At 43.0% G+C, this 14,182-nt stretch overlaps 1 protein-coding gene across 2 annotated transcripts in view; it reads right to left on the bottom strand.

Annotated features, from left to right (window-relative positions):
* Positions 1-13,852, bottom strand: part of SLC27A2 (solute carrier family 27 member 2) — a 52,167-nt gene extending 38,315 nt beyond the window's left edge. The window contains exons 1-2 of one of the 2 annotated variants that reach the window (XM_049611677.1): positions 13,033-13,852; positions 3,183-3,392 (exon numbers count right to left, since the gene is read on the bottom strand). In XM_049611677.1, the coding sequence (XP_049467634.1) occupies positions 3,183-3,392; positions 13,033-13,510 (688 nt within the window). In that variant the 5' untranslated portion in view covers positions 13,511-13,852. The remainder of the gene's footprint in view (positions 1-3,182; positions 3,393-13,032) is intronic. The other variant, XM_049611676.1, reaches the window with a different exon arrangement.
* Positions 13,853-14,182: the final 330 nt, after the last annotated feature.

Raw genomic sequence — 14,182 nt, 5'->3', positions numbered from 1 at the left:
TGATAGGTATTGCCACATTGAGAGTTATGGGGGCTGTCCCCATTCACTCTCCCACCAGCAATATCTGGGTGTACCTGTTCCTCATAGCCCTGCCTAGGTATGCTCTCAAACGTTGGAATTTTTGCCAGTCTGAAAGGTGAAAAATGGTATCTCAGTGTAGTTTCGGTATATTTGCAATTTCTTACATGTAATTTATGTCACTTTTTTGGTAAGACTGTATTAAAAGGATATATTTATATTGTACCGAGGGAAGGGTGCCTGGGTGGTTCAGTCAGTTAAGTGTCTGACTTCCACTCGCAGTTCGTGAGTTCAAGCCCCGTGACGGGCTCTGTGCTGACAGCTCAGAGCCTGGAGCCTACTTCGGATTCTGTGTCTCCCTCTCTCTCTGCCCCTCCCCTGCTCACAGTCTGCCTGTCTCTCTCAAAAGTGAATAAACGTTAAAATAATTATGTTGTTTCTCAGGGAAAGTCAGTTTAGTGGGGAGAGGGCACAAAGCCATTACTAAGGAGCTGGGGCTAGAGGTTAAGACCTGAGTGGGTAAATGGATGTTGTAAACAGGAAGATAGTTCTCTGCATACTCAGACCCTCCCATATTTGATGGTGCCTTGATCGGTATTGCCTAAGAAACAGCCATTCATTATAAGGCAAAGCAGTATGTCCAGCACACTACCATAATTGTAAACACAATTCAAAATTCATTTTCTTTAACAGAGGGCCAGTGGCATTGTGTCAGTATCAATGCCCCATTCTACACTAATACGAAGACATAGAAGAAGGCATCAATAAATCAACTGTATCCATGGAAAAGAATTGTCTGGATAGTAAAAGCTCTATAGTATATTTTTAAAAATGAAATACATAGCCTTTGCTGCTTTGAAGTACTTTCAAAAATTTCCTAATTTGGGGCGCCTGGGTGGCGCAGTCGGTTAAGCGTCCGACTTCAGCCAGGTCACAATCTCGCGGTCCGTGAGTTCGAGCCCCGAGTCAGGCTCTGGGCTGATGGCTCGGAGCCTGGAGCCTGTTTCCGATTCTGTGTCTCCCTCTCTCTCTGCCCCTCCCCCGTTCATGCTCTGTCTCTCTCTGTCCCAAAAAAAATAAATGAAAAAAAAAATTTCCTAATTTAAGATTTTGTGTTAGTGAAGAAATACGAATGTTTGGTAGGTATTATGTAATTTTGTGCTAAGGACTGTGAGGAACTTTGTTCTCCAACTGATTAAATGAGTTCTTTTATGTAATCTTTACCAGAGTAACTTAGTAAATATTTTACTCAGAGATAAGGAGAGAAGTAAATACACACCAAACCATTTATCTTCCAATTAAATATAAATTCTGAATTGCGGGATTAAATTAAGGAGTGTCCATTCTCTTTTCCTGTAAAAAATTTTTTTAAAACATTTATTTATTATTGAGAGACAGAGAGAGACAAAGCACAAGCATGGGAGGGGCAGAGAGAGGGGGAGACACAGAATCTGAAGCAGGCTGCAGCCTCTGAGCTGTCAGCACAGAGCCTGACACAGGGCTTGAATTTACCAACCATGAGATCATGACCTGAGCCGAAGTCGGAGGCTTAACCGACTGAGCCACCCAGGTGCCCCTCCATTCTCTTTTTCTCCCTAAAATGGGTTTTATATTTGACTGCTAAAACCTGCAGACTAACCTGCAGGTCTAATGTCTGGCATTAAGACAAGAACTCCTTGTCAGTAACCAAGGACTCCGTTTTTCTCAATCATTTCCCAAAGGTTACAATTAAATTTTACCATTCTATTAAGAAATGAGGGTAGAAGCCTCATATATTGAGGTACTATCTGTACATAGGGGAAGCATTTGGTTAACTATGTCATTCCACCATTCTGTTGGCATGCTAGGATATAACTGCCGGCAGATGGAAAAAGGATGGACATGCTTTGGGCATTGGTTTTAATATGCCATTCCCAATCTCCCTTCTTCATTTACTTAAAGAAAACACTAAGTGAAAGTGATTGTATGAAGGGAAGTTGACATTCAGGTCTGAAAACTGGGAGAGCAGATGGGTGCCGAGGGCTTGTTAAGGTGAAGGAGGGAGTGTTTATAGGCTGGTGTTGAGATAAAAGGCTCAAAGGAAACCTTAGCTTTACCTGTAATCAGTTAGAGTGTTTTACAAGGAAACTCATGTGTGCGTTACCTTAAGTTAAAATTTTAATCAAAAGAAGATTCACATATTCAGTTTTCCAGTATTAGTAATAATGGTCAGCATACTGGTACTGGCTTCCTGTCCTCCTTCTAACTATATCCCTCAGGCCTCATATTATTACATTTTCATGATGTTTTCCCTGGCCTAGATTAGGCAGACACCACATATCTGTTAAATGGAAGAACTGGGCAGTATTGTGGCAGAAAGGTCAGATTTATGAGCTGTGGAGTCAGCCTACCAAGGTGAATCTTGACACTTGTATCTGTCTTGAGAAGTTCTTACCCTCTCAGTTTCTGGATTGGTAAAATGGGAATAAGATTGGTATCTGTCTTAAGGATGGTAGAAGAATTGTATGAACATAGACCATAAAGCTCATAGGAGAGTGGATAGTGCATTCTATCTTTAATACTGCATGTTCTATATAGCAATGTTCCAATAACACTGTTAATTGGCAGTGTTTTCTCTTAGTGGCTCATAAAGTTATGGTGCAGCTTACAGTTGAAGATATCCTAGACTGGATGAAATACACTATTTTAGGCCCTGGGCTGCACCAAGTCAGTGTTGCATGGGAAGATAGCGGTAAAAACATTTATGTAAAATACAACCCCATTATTGTCCTAATGTCTTCTTTGGAGTCCCATCAATAATTGGTTATACATTATGTGTGGACTTGGAATATAATATAATAAAAATCCAACAATCATTTAAAACTTCCAAAAACCTATTCAGTGCCAAATTTCATCCATCCTCACAATTATTTTTGTATTTCTTGCTTAACCTATTTATCTGTTCTACACACCAACTAGGGGGAAATATGTGTAGCCTGGGCAAACCCAAATAGGATTATATGCTATGAAATAAGATCAGTTCCCACAGGTGAAAGAGCTAAATCCTCTAAGTATTAGTTATTGGGTAAGTTTTGCCAAAGGAAAAGACCATTTGAAAACCTAACCCAACCTTTAACTCCTTCAGGATAGGTCCATTTCTTTGAGAATCCTCTCTTTATTTTTACCTGTGGTTCCAGAAGTATAAATGTATAAGGCAGGACTGGAAAAAGTGACTTCAGACCTCCACGACTCTGGAATAGGTTCTGTTGACACTTCATCCACTTTGTCCAGTAAAGATTCAACCCCATCCGTGTTAGAAGTTCTGCTCACATAATAGATGGACACATTATCTTTTTTCAGGCTTGGTAGCACCTCTTCCACAGCTTCTTGTAGTTCTTAATAAGGAAAAAAAAATCCAAACACATAAAATTAGTCCACTTTAAAAAGTTCTATAATAAGCCTCACAGTAATTGTTTTTGGCATAATTTTTGCTGAACTGTGTAGACATGACAAGTGGAGCTTATAGTCACGTGATATTAAACATGGAATTTGCTACATGTGAAAAATATCACAAGATTTCAAAGTTTGAGGGAAGGCTAGGTTTTAATGGTTTCATAAGCGGCAGAGAGTTGGTTGAAATCTGTACAAACAAATGGACACGTGGATAAAAACCAAGATATATAAGCATATAACTTATAAGCATGTCTGGTATACATCTCAAAATACTCCAGAAATGAATTTGGTTATTCCTAATATATGTGTCCCCTAGTGATGAAAAAGAAAAAAAGAAAATTTTAAGGTAGGAGACGAGGAATGAAAACAAGGCAGCCATGCTAACTAAGATGATAGAAGTGAACTTTATATAATATATATGTGTGTATATATATATACATATATATATACACACACACATATATATATTAATGTTTATTTTTGAGAGAGAGAGAGACAGAGCACAGTGGGGGAGGGGCAGAGAAAGAGGGAGACACAGAATCTGAAGCAGGCTCCAGGCTCTGAGCTGTCTGCACAGAGCTGACGCAGGGCTTGAACCCATGAACTGCGAGATCATGACCTGAGTCGAAGTCAGATGCTTAACTGACTGAGCCACCCAGGTGCCCCAACATATATATATACATATATATATATATATATATATATATATAAATTTTTTTTTTTAACGTATCAGTAACAAATAGTTCCCCAAGGAAGGTTCAGCTTATCTGAGAAATAACCTCCAAATTTCATAAGCACATTTTCTGGTATGAGAAAAAAACAGGACTGATTAGCATGTTTTTCAAACCATAGGGCACAGTACAATAGTGGGTTTTTAAAATCATTTGAAGTGACCAGCATTAAAAAAAATTAAAATAGAAGGAAATAAAATTTTCAGAGTGTATCACACAAAGTAAGAGGGAAGTATCAGTTTTTTAAAAATTTGTTTCAGTTATGTGGGTGCCTGGGTACTGGGCCACAGACAAATATATTTTTTACTATAGGTCAATGCGAAAAAAACCTTCATGTTTGCTACTTGATTTATGTGCCCTTAAATCACAAGATGAGATGACCTTTAAGCTTACTTATCTTGAACTTGTGATAGCTGAGGTGAATATACTTAATAGGAAGGTGACTCAATACCGGAAGGAATTACTTTGGGGAGGCTATACCTAATGCATCCTATATACTTTGTTTTTCAGATGTTTATATATGATGTCTCCATCAAAACAAAAAATATCATCTGGACAGATGCATTAAAAAAAATTTCAAAACATTTTAACCAGAGGACTCATGCACCTGGTAAAAATCAATCAAAGAGTACAAAAGAGTCTATAATAAACATCAACAGTCCCTTACCCCATCCCTCTTAACAACTAAACCTGCTGCCTAGAGGCACAATCACTTTTCATTTTTTTTAAACCTGTGTCTTATAACAGTCACTTGTCTGTCACCAAACAATGTGCTTTTCCTGCTACCTTGGGACCTATCAATTTTGATCCCCACCCTTGTTTTATCCTTGTCCACTCCCAACAGTTACTATCTCCACTTTATGTTGTCTAGGTTAATAGTAGATACATCTATTCTGAGGCTATAATTCCATCTTCCCAGCTTTGTTTATGGGTTGGTTCTAGAAGCTGAACACCAATAATCAGGATCAATAAGATTATAACTATGTAAATATTATTCACTGCAGAAGTAACACACTTATAGTATAGTATGATTATATCATACTTCCTGAGTTTTCTCCTGGAATTTCTATTGGCTATCATTCTTTTATTATTATTTATTATTATTTATTTTATTTTTAGAAAGAGAGAGAGAGAAAGTGTGCACACGTGAGCGCTCAAGTTGGACAGTGGCAGAGAGAGAAAGAGAGAATCTCAAGCAGGTTGCACACTAGCACAGAGCCCAATGCATGCTCAATCTTAGGACCATGAGATCATGACTTGAGCCGAAATCAAGAGTCAGATGCTCAACTGACTAAGCCACCCAGGCACCCCTGGCCACCATTCTTCAATAAACTATTTGCCTCAAATATTTTTTTAACCTCCATCAGATCAGCTTCTCCTCTTTTTGGCCCCTTGAACTTTCGTTCTCCTTTTCTACTCTTTTATTTTAACAGGTTCCTTCAGCACTTCAAAATATTAACCAAAAATATGACTGTTATAAAAACACCCCATTCCTTGCCACTCACTGCCTTGGTCCAGATCCTCATTATTTCCTACTTTGATCATCCCATTAGCCTCCTGATCAATCTCCTTATCTCTAATCTTTCCTTGCTTCCAACTGATCAGCTACACTATGGCTTCTTGTTACTGCCCTGTTCAGAATCTTTCAATGGCTGCTCATCCTTTGTGGTGAGTCCACTCTCGTTATGCAACTTGTGAGGTCCCGAGCTCATTCACAGTCTAACCCCTGGGGACTTTTCTGATGTCATCTCTTAGTACCATCTCTTGTCCCCTTTCCTTTAACTACACTGATCTATGTGAACGGAATGTACCCATATCCTCACATCTCATGGCCTTTGTCCAAATGGTTTTACCTGCTTTGAGTGCCCTCCTACATCTGGGTCACCTGGAAAACTCCAGCTCACCCTTCAAGACTCACCCTTGGTGACACTTCTCTCTGTTGCCTTCCCTCCCTCTACAAAGTGAGGTGCTCCCACAGGGGCCTGCATATACTTCTGGCAGAGTAGTTAGTACATAGTACAACTTGATCGTTCTTTTTCTCCTCTATTAGTGAAAACTTTGAGATTAAGGATCATAATTTAATCCTCTTCACATAGTCAACAGTAGTGAGTGCTCAACAAGTGCTTGTAATTCAAAGAATGTGCACAGAGGATTGTGTTTGTGTGGAAGAGACAGAGGAATAAACTAAAGTTGTTGATTTAAAAAATTTTTTTTAACATTTACTTATTATTGAGACACAGAGAGAGACAAAGAATGAGCAGGGGAGGGGCCAAGAGATGGGGAGACACAGAGTCAGAAGCAGGCTTCAAGCTCCGAGCTGTAAGCACAGAGCCCAACACGGGGCTTGAACTCACAAACTGCGAGATCATGACCTGAGCTGAAGTCAGACACTTAACCAACGGAGCCACCCAGGCGTCCCTAAAGCTGTTGATTTTAAAGGATGCAGATCTTACAATACTATGAGTTGATAAACCTCTAATAAAATATAATGCACAACGAAATAATTATTATAATACAGATATGCCTTGCATACAAGGGCCCAGACCAATAAATTAAAAATGACAACAATTGCTACTTCAAGAATGAAGAAATCTCCTCCCTCTTTCCCTTCCCTCCCTCCCTCCCTCCCTCCCTCCCTCCCTCCTCTGAGGCTATATACTTAAATACTGTGTTATAAGTTACCTGGATTAGTCTTTCTTCTCTCCCTCCCTCTTTCCCAACATTTATTCAATATCTATCTAAAGGGTGCTCCCTATGTACCAGGCATGGTTCTAAGCACTGGATATAACAGTGAACAAAACTGATACTGTCCCTGTTTCTATAGAGCCTAATGGGGGAGGAAATCATCCATTAAAATAGGGTGTCCTAGGTGTCACAATAGGGGTTATGATGTTTGGGGAGGAACACAAAGAGAGTCCAGAGGCAGGATCATCTAAATGGAGACCTGAAAGATAAACAGGAATTGGCAACAAGTTGAAGATCAACTGAGATTGGCTGTGCCTGTTTCTTGCAGAGGGAACAGCTTATGCAAAGGCTAGGGGGCACACAACATGGTACCAAAGTAACTAAGAGGCTAAAGCTGACTGGAGTGTAGAACAGGAGGGAAGAAGGTTGGAAGAAGAGGCTGGGATGGGGGCAGGGCCCAAGTCCCTGGTGTAAGTCAGGCAAATGGACTGCGTGGAAGACCATGATAAATTTTTCAGCATGAAATTTACATTCCATTTTTTAAAAAAGGAAAAAGAAAATGTAATTAAGCAGGTGTCATGCTTGATTACAGTTCAAGCAATTGGTGTCATATATCTTCTACTACATTCATCTTCCTACCCTACCAAACATTTAGTTTGTGATACCTTTCGGAGAAGGCATCTCAGCTGTAGGGAAGGCCGCTGACCTTGCCCAACACAATTTCCCTACATGTCCTCTGGGCTGCTGGTGTACAATTAGCATTTGGGCATTGACCTGAGGGTCCAGTGACTCACCAACCATATTAGACACACCTAACATGTCCAATTGTAGCAGCCTTTCTTCCCCTAGAGATGCTGCTATAAAACTGAAATTTGAAAGGAAATTCTGGAAGTGAATATCAGTTATTAACTATCTCTTTGTTATTTAGTGTCTTTCCTTAAGCTTTTTATGACTACATTTGGACATACATGTTTTCCCCTTCACAGATTTTTTATGTAGGGTGTGTGTGTGTTAATTCTTACCATAAAGTCTGCTTACTTAAAAGTGGCAATCTGCTTCCGATTCTATGTCTCCCTCTCTCTCTGCCCCTCCCCCGTTCATGCTCTGTCTCTCTCTGTCTCAAAAATAAATAAACATTAAAAAAAAAATTAAAAGCGGCAATCAACCAGGATACAAAAGCTCAAATAATTCTACTTGGCACAGGTTGAGTTGCTGGGAACTCTGGGTTTTGAGATTTACATGCAGGAATGTTCTTGGGAATGACATCTGTGAGGCTGTAAGAGGAGCGGACTGGATAGAGGGAAAGTTGAACAGTGATGCAGCCACATAGGGGACTCGCTCAACTGATCCTCTGATCCTATGGGGACTCTGGGCCTGGGATGGCCCTTCAGGATTGTTCCAAACTAAGGAAAGTGGGCTATACTTTCACCCCTGCCCATGAACCAGTCACTGGATGCAGGAGGCAGGGGTGGTGGGAGGGGGAGGATAGTGCTTAACCTTGGGCACAGTGGCTCTTTTTAAGCAAGGGCAAATCCTGGAAGTGGTCTCAGCTGAGAACTTTAGCTGCCAATGCTCCCAACAGATAAGGAATGAGCATCTCAGTCCTGAGAGGGGATTTGGGTAGTCTATCACAGCATCCACTATACATTGCATCCTTACTGATAGCAAAGCCCTTATATTTTTCATTTGTATAGACCAATTTGTAGAGTAGCTTTACACAATTTATGTCATAATTTTCACAAGAACCCTGTGATAAAGATACAGTAACCCAATTTCTACAAATGGGGACAGAAGCTCAGTGAGTCTCTGTATGAAAAGACAGATACAAAATGAACAGAAATATACTGGGTTTATAGGATTCCTGTCCCCTTATATCAGCCACTCAGGTTAAAGTTTTGAAAGACGGCTTTACTTTTTACAAGATGCTGCCTATTTGACTTTCTGCTCAGTACTTGTTAAATGAAGCATGTGGAATCTGCCTTTGAAGAGTACTACTGACAATCTCTTGTTCATGTTCTTTGAAAAGCATAACCTTGAGCTTTATTAAAAGCTTGGGTGTGAAAAACAGTATTCACAGAAAGTTATCTCAGTGGTGTAGAGCAGACCTGTTGATTCCTTAATGGTCTGGTTTTAAGCCATGGATTGAAATAGAACCTCAGAGAAAGCAGTGCATACTGGAGTGATGGAAAATTGAGTGATTACCACATTTCTCCTCCCTTCCTTAAAATCTATCTTGTTAAAAGAAAAAAAAAAGAAAAGAAATCAAGATAGCATATAAAGTTTCTCTGCTTTTTTTTTTTTTAATAAAAGAAGAAGAAATTTATGAATACCTGGGCCCATTCTTAGAAAGTGGGGAGAGAGGGCAGGTGGCGAGCTGAACCAATCTTCACCACTGAGCTGGTAAGATGCTACTGGCTAACTCTGCAGCTTTCTGCTAGGAAAGGCATTTAATCTAGAGGCTTGTTCTGCTACTCCATTGCCTCATTGAATGGGTATCTGACAGAGTTAAATCAAACACCCCAGAAATGCTTATCAATAAAGTGGGACCTGGAAAGGAGGCAATGAAAGGAAACGTGTTTTGATCAAAGTTCTAGGATGATTGTGAAATGGTTGGTAGATGGGCAAGTCAGGATTGGAGGCTTTACCTTTTCTTCATTCAAAAAGGCACCTAAAACACAAACTGGTTCTTGACAGCCCTTGGAGACAGTCTGAAAACAGCCTTTCAAATGCCATTTGTAACTGTGATTTTGCATTTTTGGCATCGGCAGTTTGGAATTAATCACATTTAAGAACCCATTGTCTGGTCTGTACATCGACAAGCTACGAGTTAGAACACCTTCAGATAGAGGCGTGCATTCACCTCTTCCCCTCCCCCCACAAAACAAATTGCCCTGAGGTCAGAAAGATGTTAACCAAGGTTAAGTCTCACCAGCAACAAGTAAATCTTTAACAGGGGAATACATATTCATATTACCTTTGTGTAGTTATATATCTTCTTAATGTTATTTTAAAGTTCTTACTTAAGCGAACTCTCACTTTCTAAATAGTCCCAGAATCAAGCATAATTCTTTGTCATGAAGTTACCCAGTCATACCAGGACTTACATAATTGTTATCATTTGATATCCACAAGCAGCCATGTCACCTTTCTACTAGCTATCTACTTCCCTATTTTTCTCAAGAGGCTGTAGGAAGGTCTTTTTAGAATACTGGCCACTTACACTCAATGTGCAGAATAATCTGAATTCTATCCTTCTTCAGATTCAATAACATTAACGTCTGATTTAAAGTTGTTTTGCTTCTACCCCTCTTGTTTCTAAGGAAAAAGAATTGCTGGCCTTCCCAAATATGCTAGCAAAGTGCTAGTTTATTTTGATGGAGATGTACAACCACTTGCCTTGCAACCTTTAGTTATGAGCAGGGTAAGAAGAAAAATTTTAGAGAATGTCTTTAAGCTAGCTCTCTGTTCAGACCTTGGGCTGCTTGAGATCTCAGCCCTTGAGTACATTATTATTTGATGTCTCCGTTTTTGTCCTCCACTATCCTATGCACAGACCCTCCCTACTATGGTCCCAGCCCATCCTATGCTCATGACCAGCTCCCTCTCTGGCAATGAGACCCCAGGAGAGTACCTCTCTCCTACAGCCAACTGCCAGAGGTGAACTGGGAGGTAAGCAAATCTGGTAGGGTGAGGCTGGGCCTGGGAGATTGGATCTAAATGGATTTTCTCAAATCAGGATATATTTAACTTTTTTACATCATTTTTCATGTCCTCATGCCTAACCCAATGGTTCTTATGCTTCAGAGAAGAAAGCCTATTGCAACCAACCAGAATAATGGAACTCATTAATTTGACAAACATTTATTGAATGACTACTATATGCTAGGTATTGCTAGGTCGTTATTCAAAGATATATGAGAGAATTCTAAGCCTTTGAGATAATCAAAGTCCAGTGAAGCAACTCATCTAAGCTTTTCCTTGTACAACTCAGAGAGAGGAGAGAAGTGGAGATCAGATTATCTCTACGCCTTGATCCTTGATTAAAGTTGGCACTGGAAAATTAATCCCCTTCATGGAAGTGAGGCCTCTGCCGTTGGCCATTCTTTGAATTCCCTGAGTCCTTATTTTCTCTACAGTAGAGTCCCTCCAGTAAACAGCCTTTAAAAACTACCACTATTGTTGTCCTTACATAGCAAAACTCTAATGAAGCATCTGTGTTATGAACCTGATGAAAACAGCCTCTGGGGCTCCTCTTGCCTGGAATCCCCTCTCCCCTACTGCACTTGCCCAGCTCAGTGTCAATGCCTCCAGGAATTTTCACTCTCTGCTCATCCCCTGCCTCTACCCACCCCCCAACGCCCAACTCTGTAGTTCTTTCAGCATACTTATCACATTCTTCTGGATATCACGTTCACAGACATTTGGGTATGTGGCTTAGTTCTTTTACTGGACTGTAACATCCTTGAAGTAATTCATCTTATTTTCTCCCTGTCCTTTTGTGGCAACTAGCTTGTACCTTGTGGGGACTCTCTACCTGGTGGTTTTTATATCATCTGCTTTTCTAAACCTAACCTCAAAAGTTTGTGCTACAAGACTTGATTACAGACCTAATCTCTGCAGTCCCTGACCTCCCTCACACAAAGCCTGAGATACTATGCAGGCAAGTAGTATTTAAATCCCTCATGAATTGGTAAAAAAGATCACTGCGATACTTTCTTAGGAACCAAAAGGTAAAGTAATAGGTTTAAGAGAATCTTCCAGTTACTAAGAGATTAAATCGTCTCTTTTCTCAGGCAACTAGAAATTGTTGGGGATTTTCTTGAAAGGATCATCCCCTTTATATAAGTTGGCTGCCTTTAAATTGTCCCCCCTGCATCTTAAACTTTTATACAAGGCCTTCATTTTTTGGATTATTTTATCCAAAATAATGTGTAAGTTTCTTGGTTTCCCATGAGTCAATGGACATCTCATCTTTCTGTGACACTACACTAGCTGCCTAGCTTGCCTCCCTTTCCTCAGTTACGAAATGTAGGCGAAGAGCAGAGGATGCTCAATCCGTTCCAGCTCTAAGACTACAACCATGCAGAGAAAGGTAGCACGATGCAGGGAAATTCGTGGTCTTTGAAGTTGGATGGACCTGGGCTGGAATTTTAAGCTTCAGGTTTTTCAACTCACAGGAGGTAATAATATGTTATCTCTTAGGGTAATAAAAGCACCTGGCATAGGGGTTGGCATGCAAAGGCATTCCAGAAAGGTGAGGCGTCCTGGCTCCCTACTTCTTCATGTTTTTCGGCTCACAGCTGGTTGGTCCTCCCCTGGCCAACAGAGTGAGAAGCAACTCCTAGCCCTTGACTGCAGCGACAAGCTTTCTAGGAAAGGAAAACCAACAGTCCTGTGGGGAATGGGCTCTCAGTTTCTTCCTGGCCTGGTCACCACTGGGGCATGGAGTTACCATTTCAGGTCTTGTTGAAGTGTGGCAGGAGGGAACTACAGAACCAATGGTCGCTTTGGTTATAGATGTAATGGGGGCTGACGAGGGCACTGCAGCAGATCCCCAAAGTCTTCTTGGGGAGCAGGTGGGGTAACCTTCTCTGCAGTGAGAATCCAGAGAGGCTAACAGCATTTGAGAGCCCAAAGCAGCCGTGAAGACCCTCTATTAGAGGAGGACACCACGGGACAGGAAGGGAAAATGACTTTCTCGTGATCATGTAGCCAATCAAACAGCAGAGGTGAGAACATTCGGGATCCTCTAGAGTTCACACTCAAGACTCTGCATTTTAATGCCCATATTGTCGGTTTTGGTTAAAAGCCTGGACTCTAAAGATAGACAGCTCTGGTTAACCCCTCTCCTCAGCTCTACAACCTGGGACCTAAGGCTTCACTGTCCTCGGTGGTCTCACCTACAAAGCCCGATAGTAAGCCCTGTGTTATGCGAGGATTAAAAGCAACACTATGTACTGCACAGTGCTTAGCACAGTGCCTGAAAGAGCTTCCACAACGGGCTGTTTTAATGACCATTAGCGTCTTGAGGAAGGGTTGCCATCCCCTCCCTCTACACTTCCAGTTCGGACCTGAAGTTCCCTTTCCAACCCCCTATACCATGCAGTGGCTGGTCTGTCAAGGTGCGGGGGAGCCCACTGCCAGGGCGGGCGGTCCTCGGGCTCACCTGGTGAGACCAGTAGCACCTTCGCGCCGCAACACTGGAAACAGTGCAGCAGGGACTTCGCGCGGATGTTGGAGTTGAGGCACGACATGGCACAGCCCAGCTTGGCCAGCCCCAGCCACAGCCACACGTAGGCTGGTTCGTTGCTCATGAAGATCGCCACGCAGTCTCCCTGGCGCAGGCCGACGTGGTCGTGCAGCGCCCGCGCCACTTGGTTGCTGCGCCGGTCCACCTGCGCATAGGTGAGCGTCTCGTCACGGAAAAGCAGGAAAGGCTTGTGCGGGCTCTGGCGCGCTTGTTCCAGAAACTTGTGTAGGACGGTGCGCACCGGCCGCTGCTGCCCGTAGCTGCGCACTCGCCGGGCCACGCGGGCCAGGCACAGGAAGTAGCCCACGTCCTGAAAGAAGTAGGGGCAGCAGAAGTTCACCAGCAGCGGCAGGAGCAGCAGCCCCGCCAGAGCCGTGTACAGGGCGGGCAGCATGACGGCGACGGGGCCCCCAGTCCCCGCGAGGACAGGAGGCGCACTCCGGGCGTGCAGCGCGGCGGCGGGGAGGGCTCCTCGCGGACGGCGGGCGGGCTGCGCAGGGGGCGCGCGGCGAGGCTGGGGCGGCGGCGGAGCACCTGCGCTGCCGGCACCAGCGCGGGCTCTCGGGCAAGTGGAGCGACGTGTGGACTGCCGGGGTGACAGGAGGGACCCGCCGGCTGAGCCCGCCCCCTGGTGGGTGTGCAGCCACCTGCGCCTCGGCCCTGTGGTCTTCCCCCGGCGGGGAAGGAGGCTTTGAGGCGCTCCGCGCGCCGCTGGCGGTCTGCGTTGTGACCCGAGTACCTTCCACCTCGGAGCCACGGTTTCCTTGTCCGAATGCTGATGACAAGAGGCACTTAGCGGCTGTTAAGATTAGAGGAGATAACATAAGCGTCGCGCTATTCACTGCCACCACTAGCAGGGTGCCTTATACAAACGACTTGCTGTTATTACCAGTGAAGCGCCTTGTAAATGTGAGTCCGGTTATTTATTAGCAACGGGTACCAGGCGCCACTGCCAAATTAGAATCCCATCTCTCCCTTCTTGGGCTCAGAGGCTTTCCGCTTGGTGTCTTGTCAGATTTGCACCCTCCCCCGCAGCCCAATTGCCGGGCCGTCTCCTGTGGCGAGG

The sequence above is a fragment of the Panthera uncia genome, assembly GCF_023721935.1.
Source record: "Panthera uncia isolate 11264 chromosome B3 unlocalized genomic scaffold, Puncia_PCG_1.0 HiC_scaffold_1, whole genome shotgun sequence".
Classification (NCBI taxonomy): domain Eukaryota; kingdom Metazoa; phylum Chordata; class Mammalia; order Carnivora; family Felidae; genus Panthera; species Panthera uncia.
Note: the sequence above shows the minus strand (reverse complement) of the source record. Positions and strands in the feature narration are given on the sequence as shown.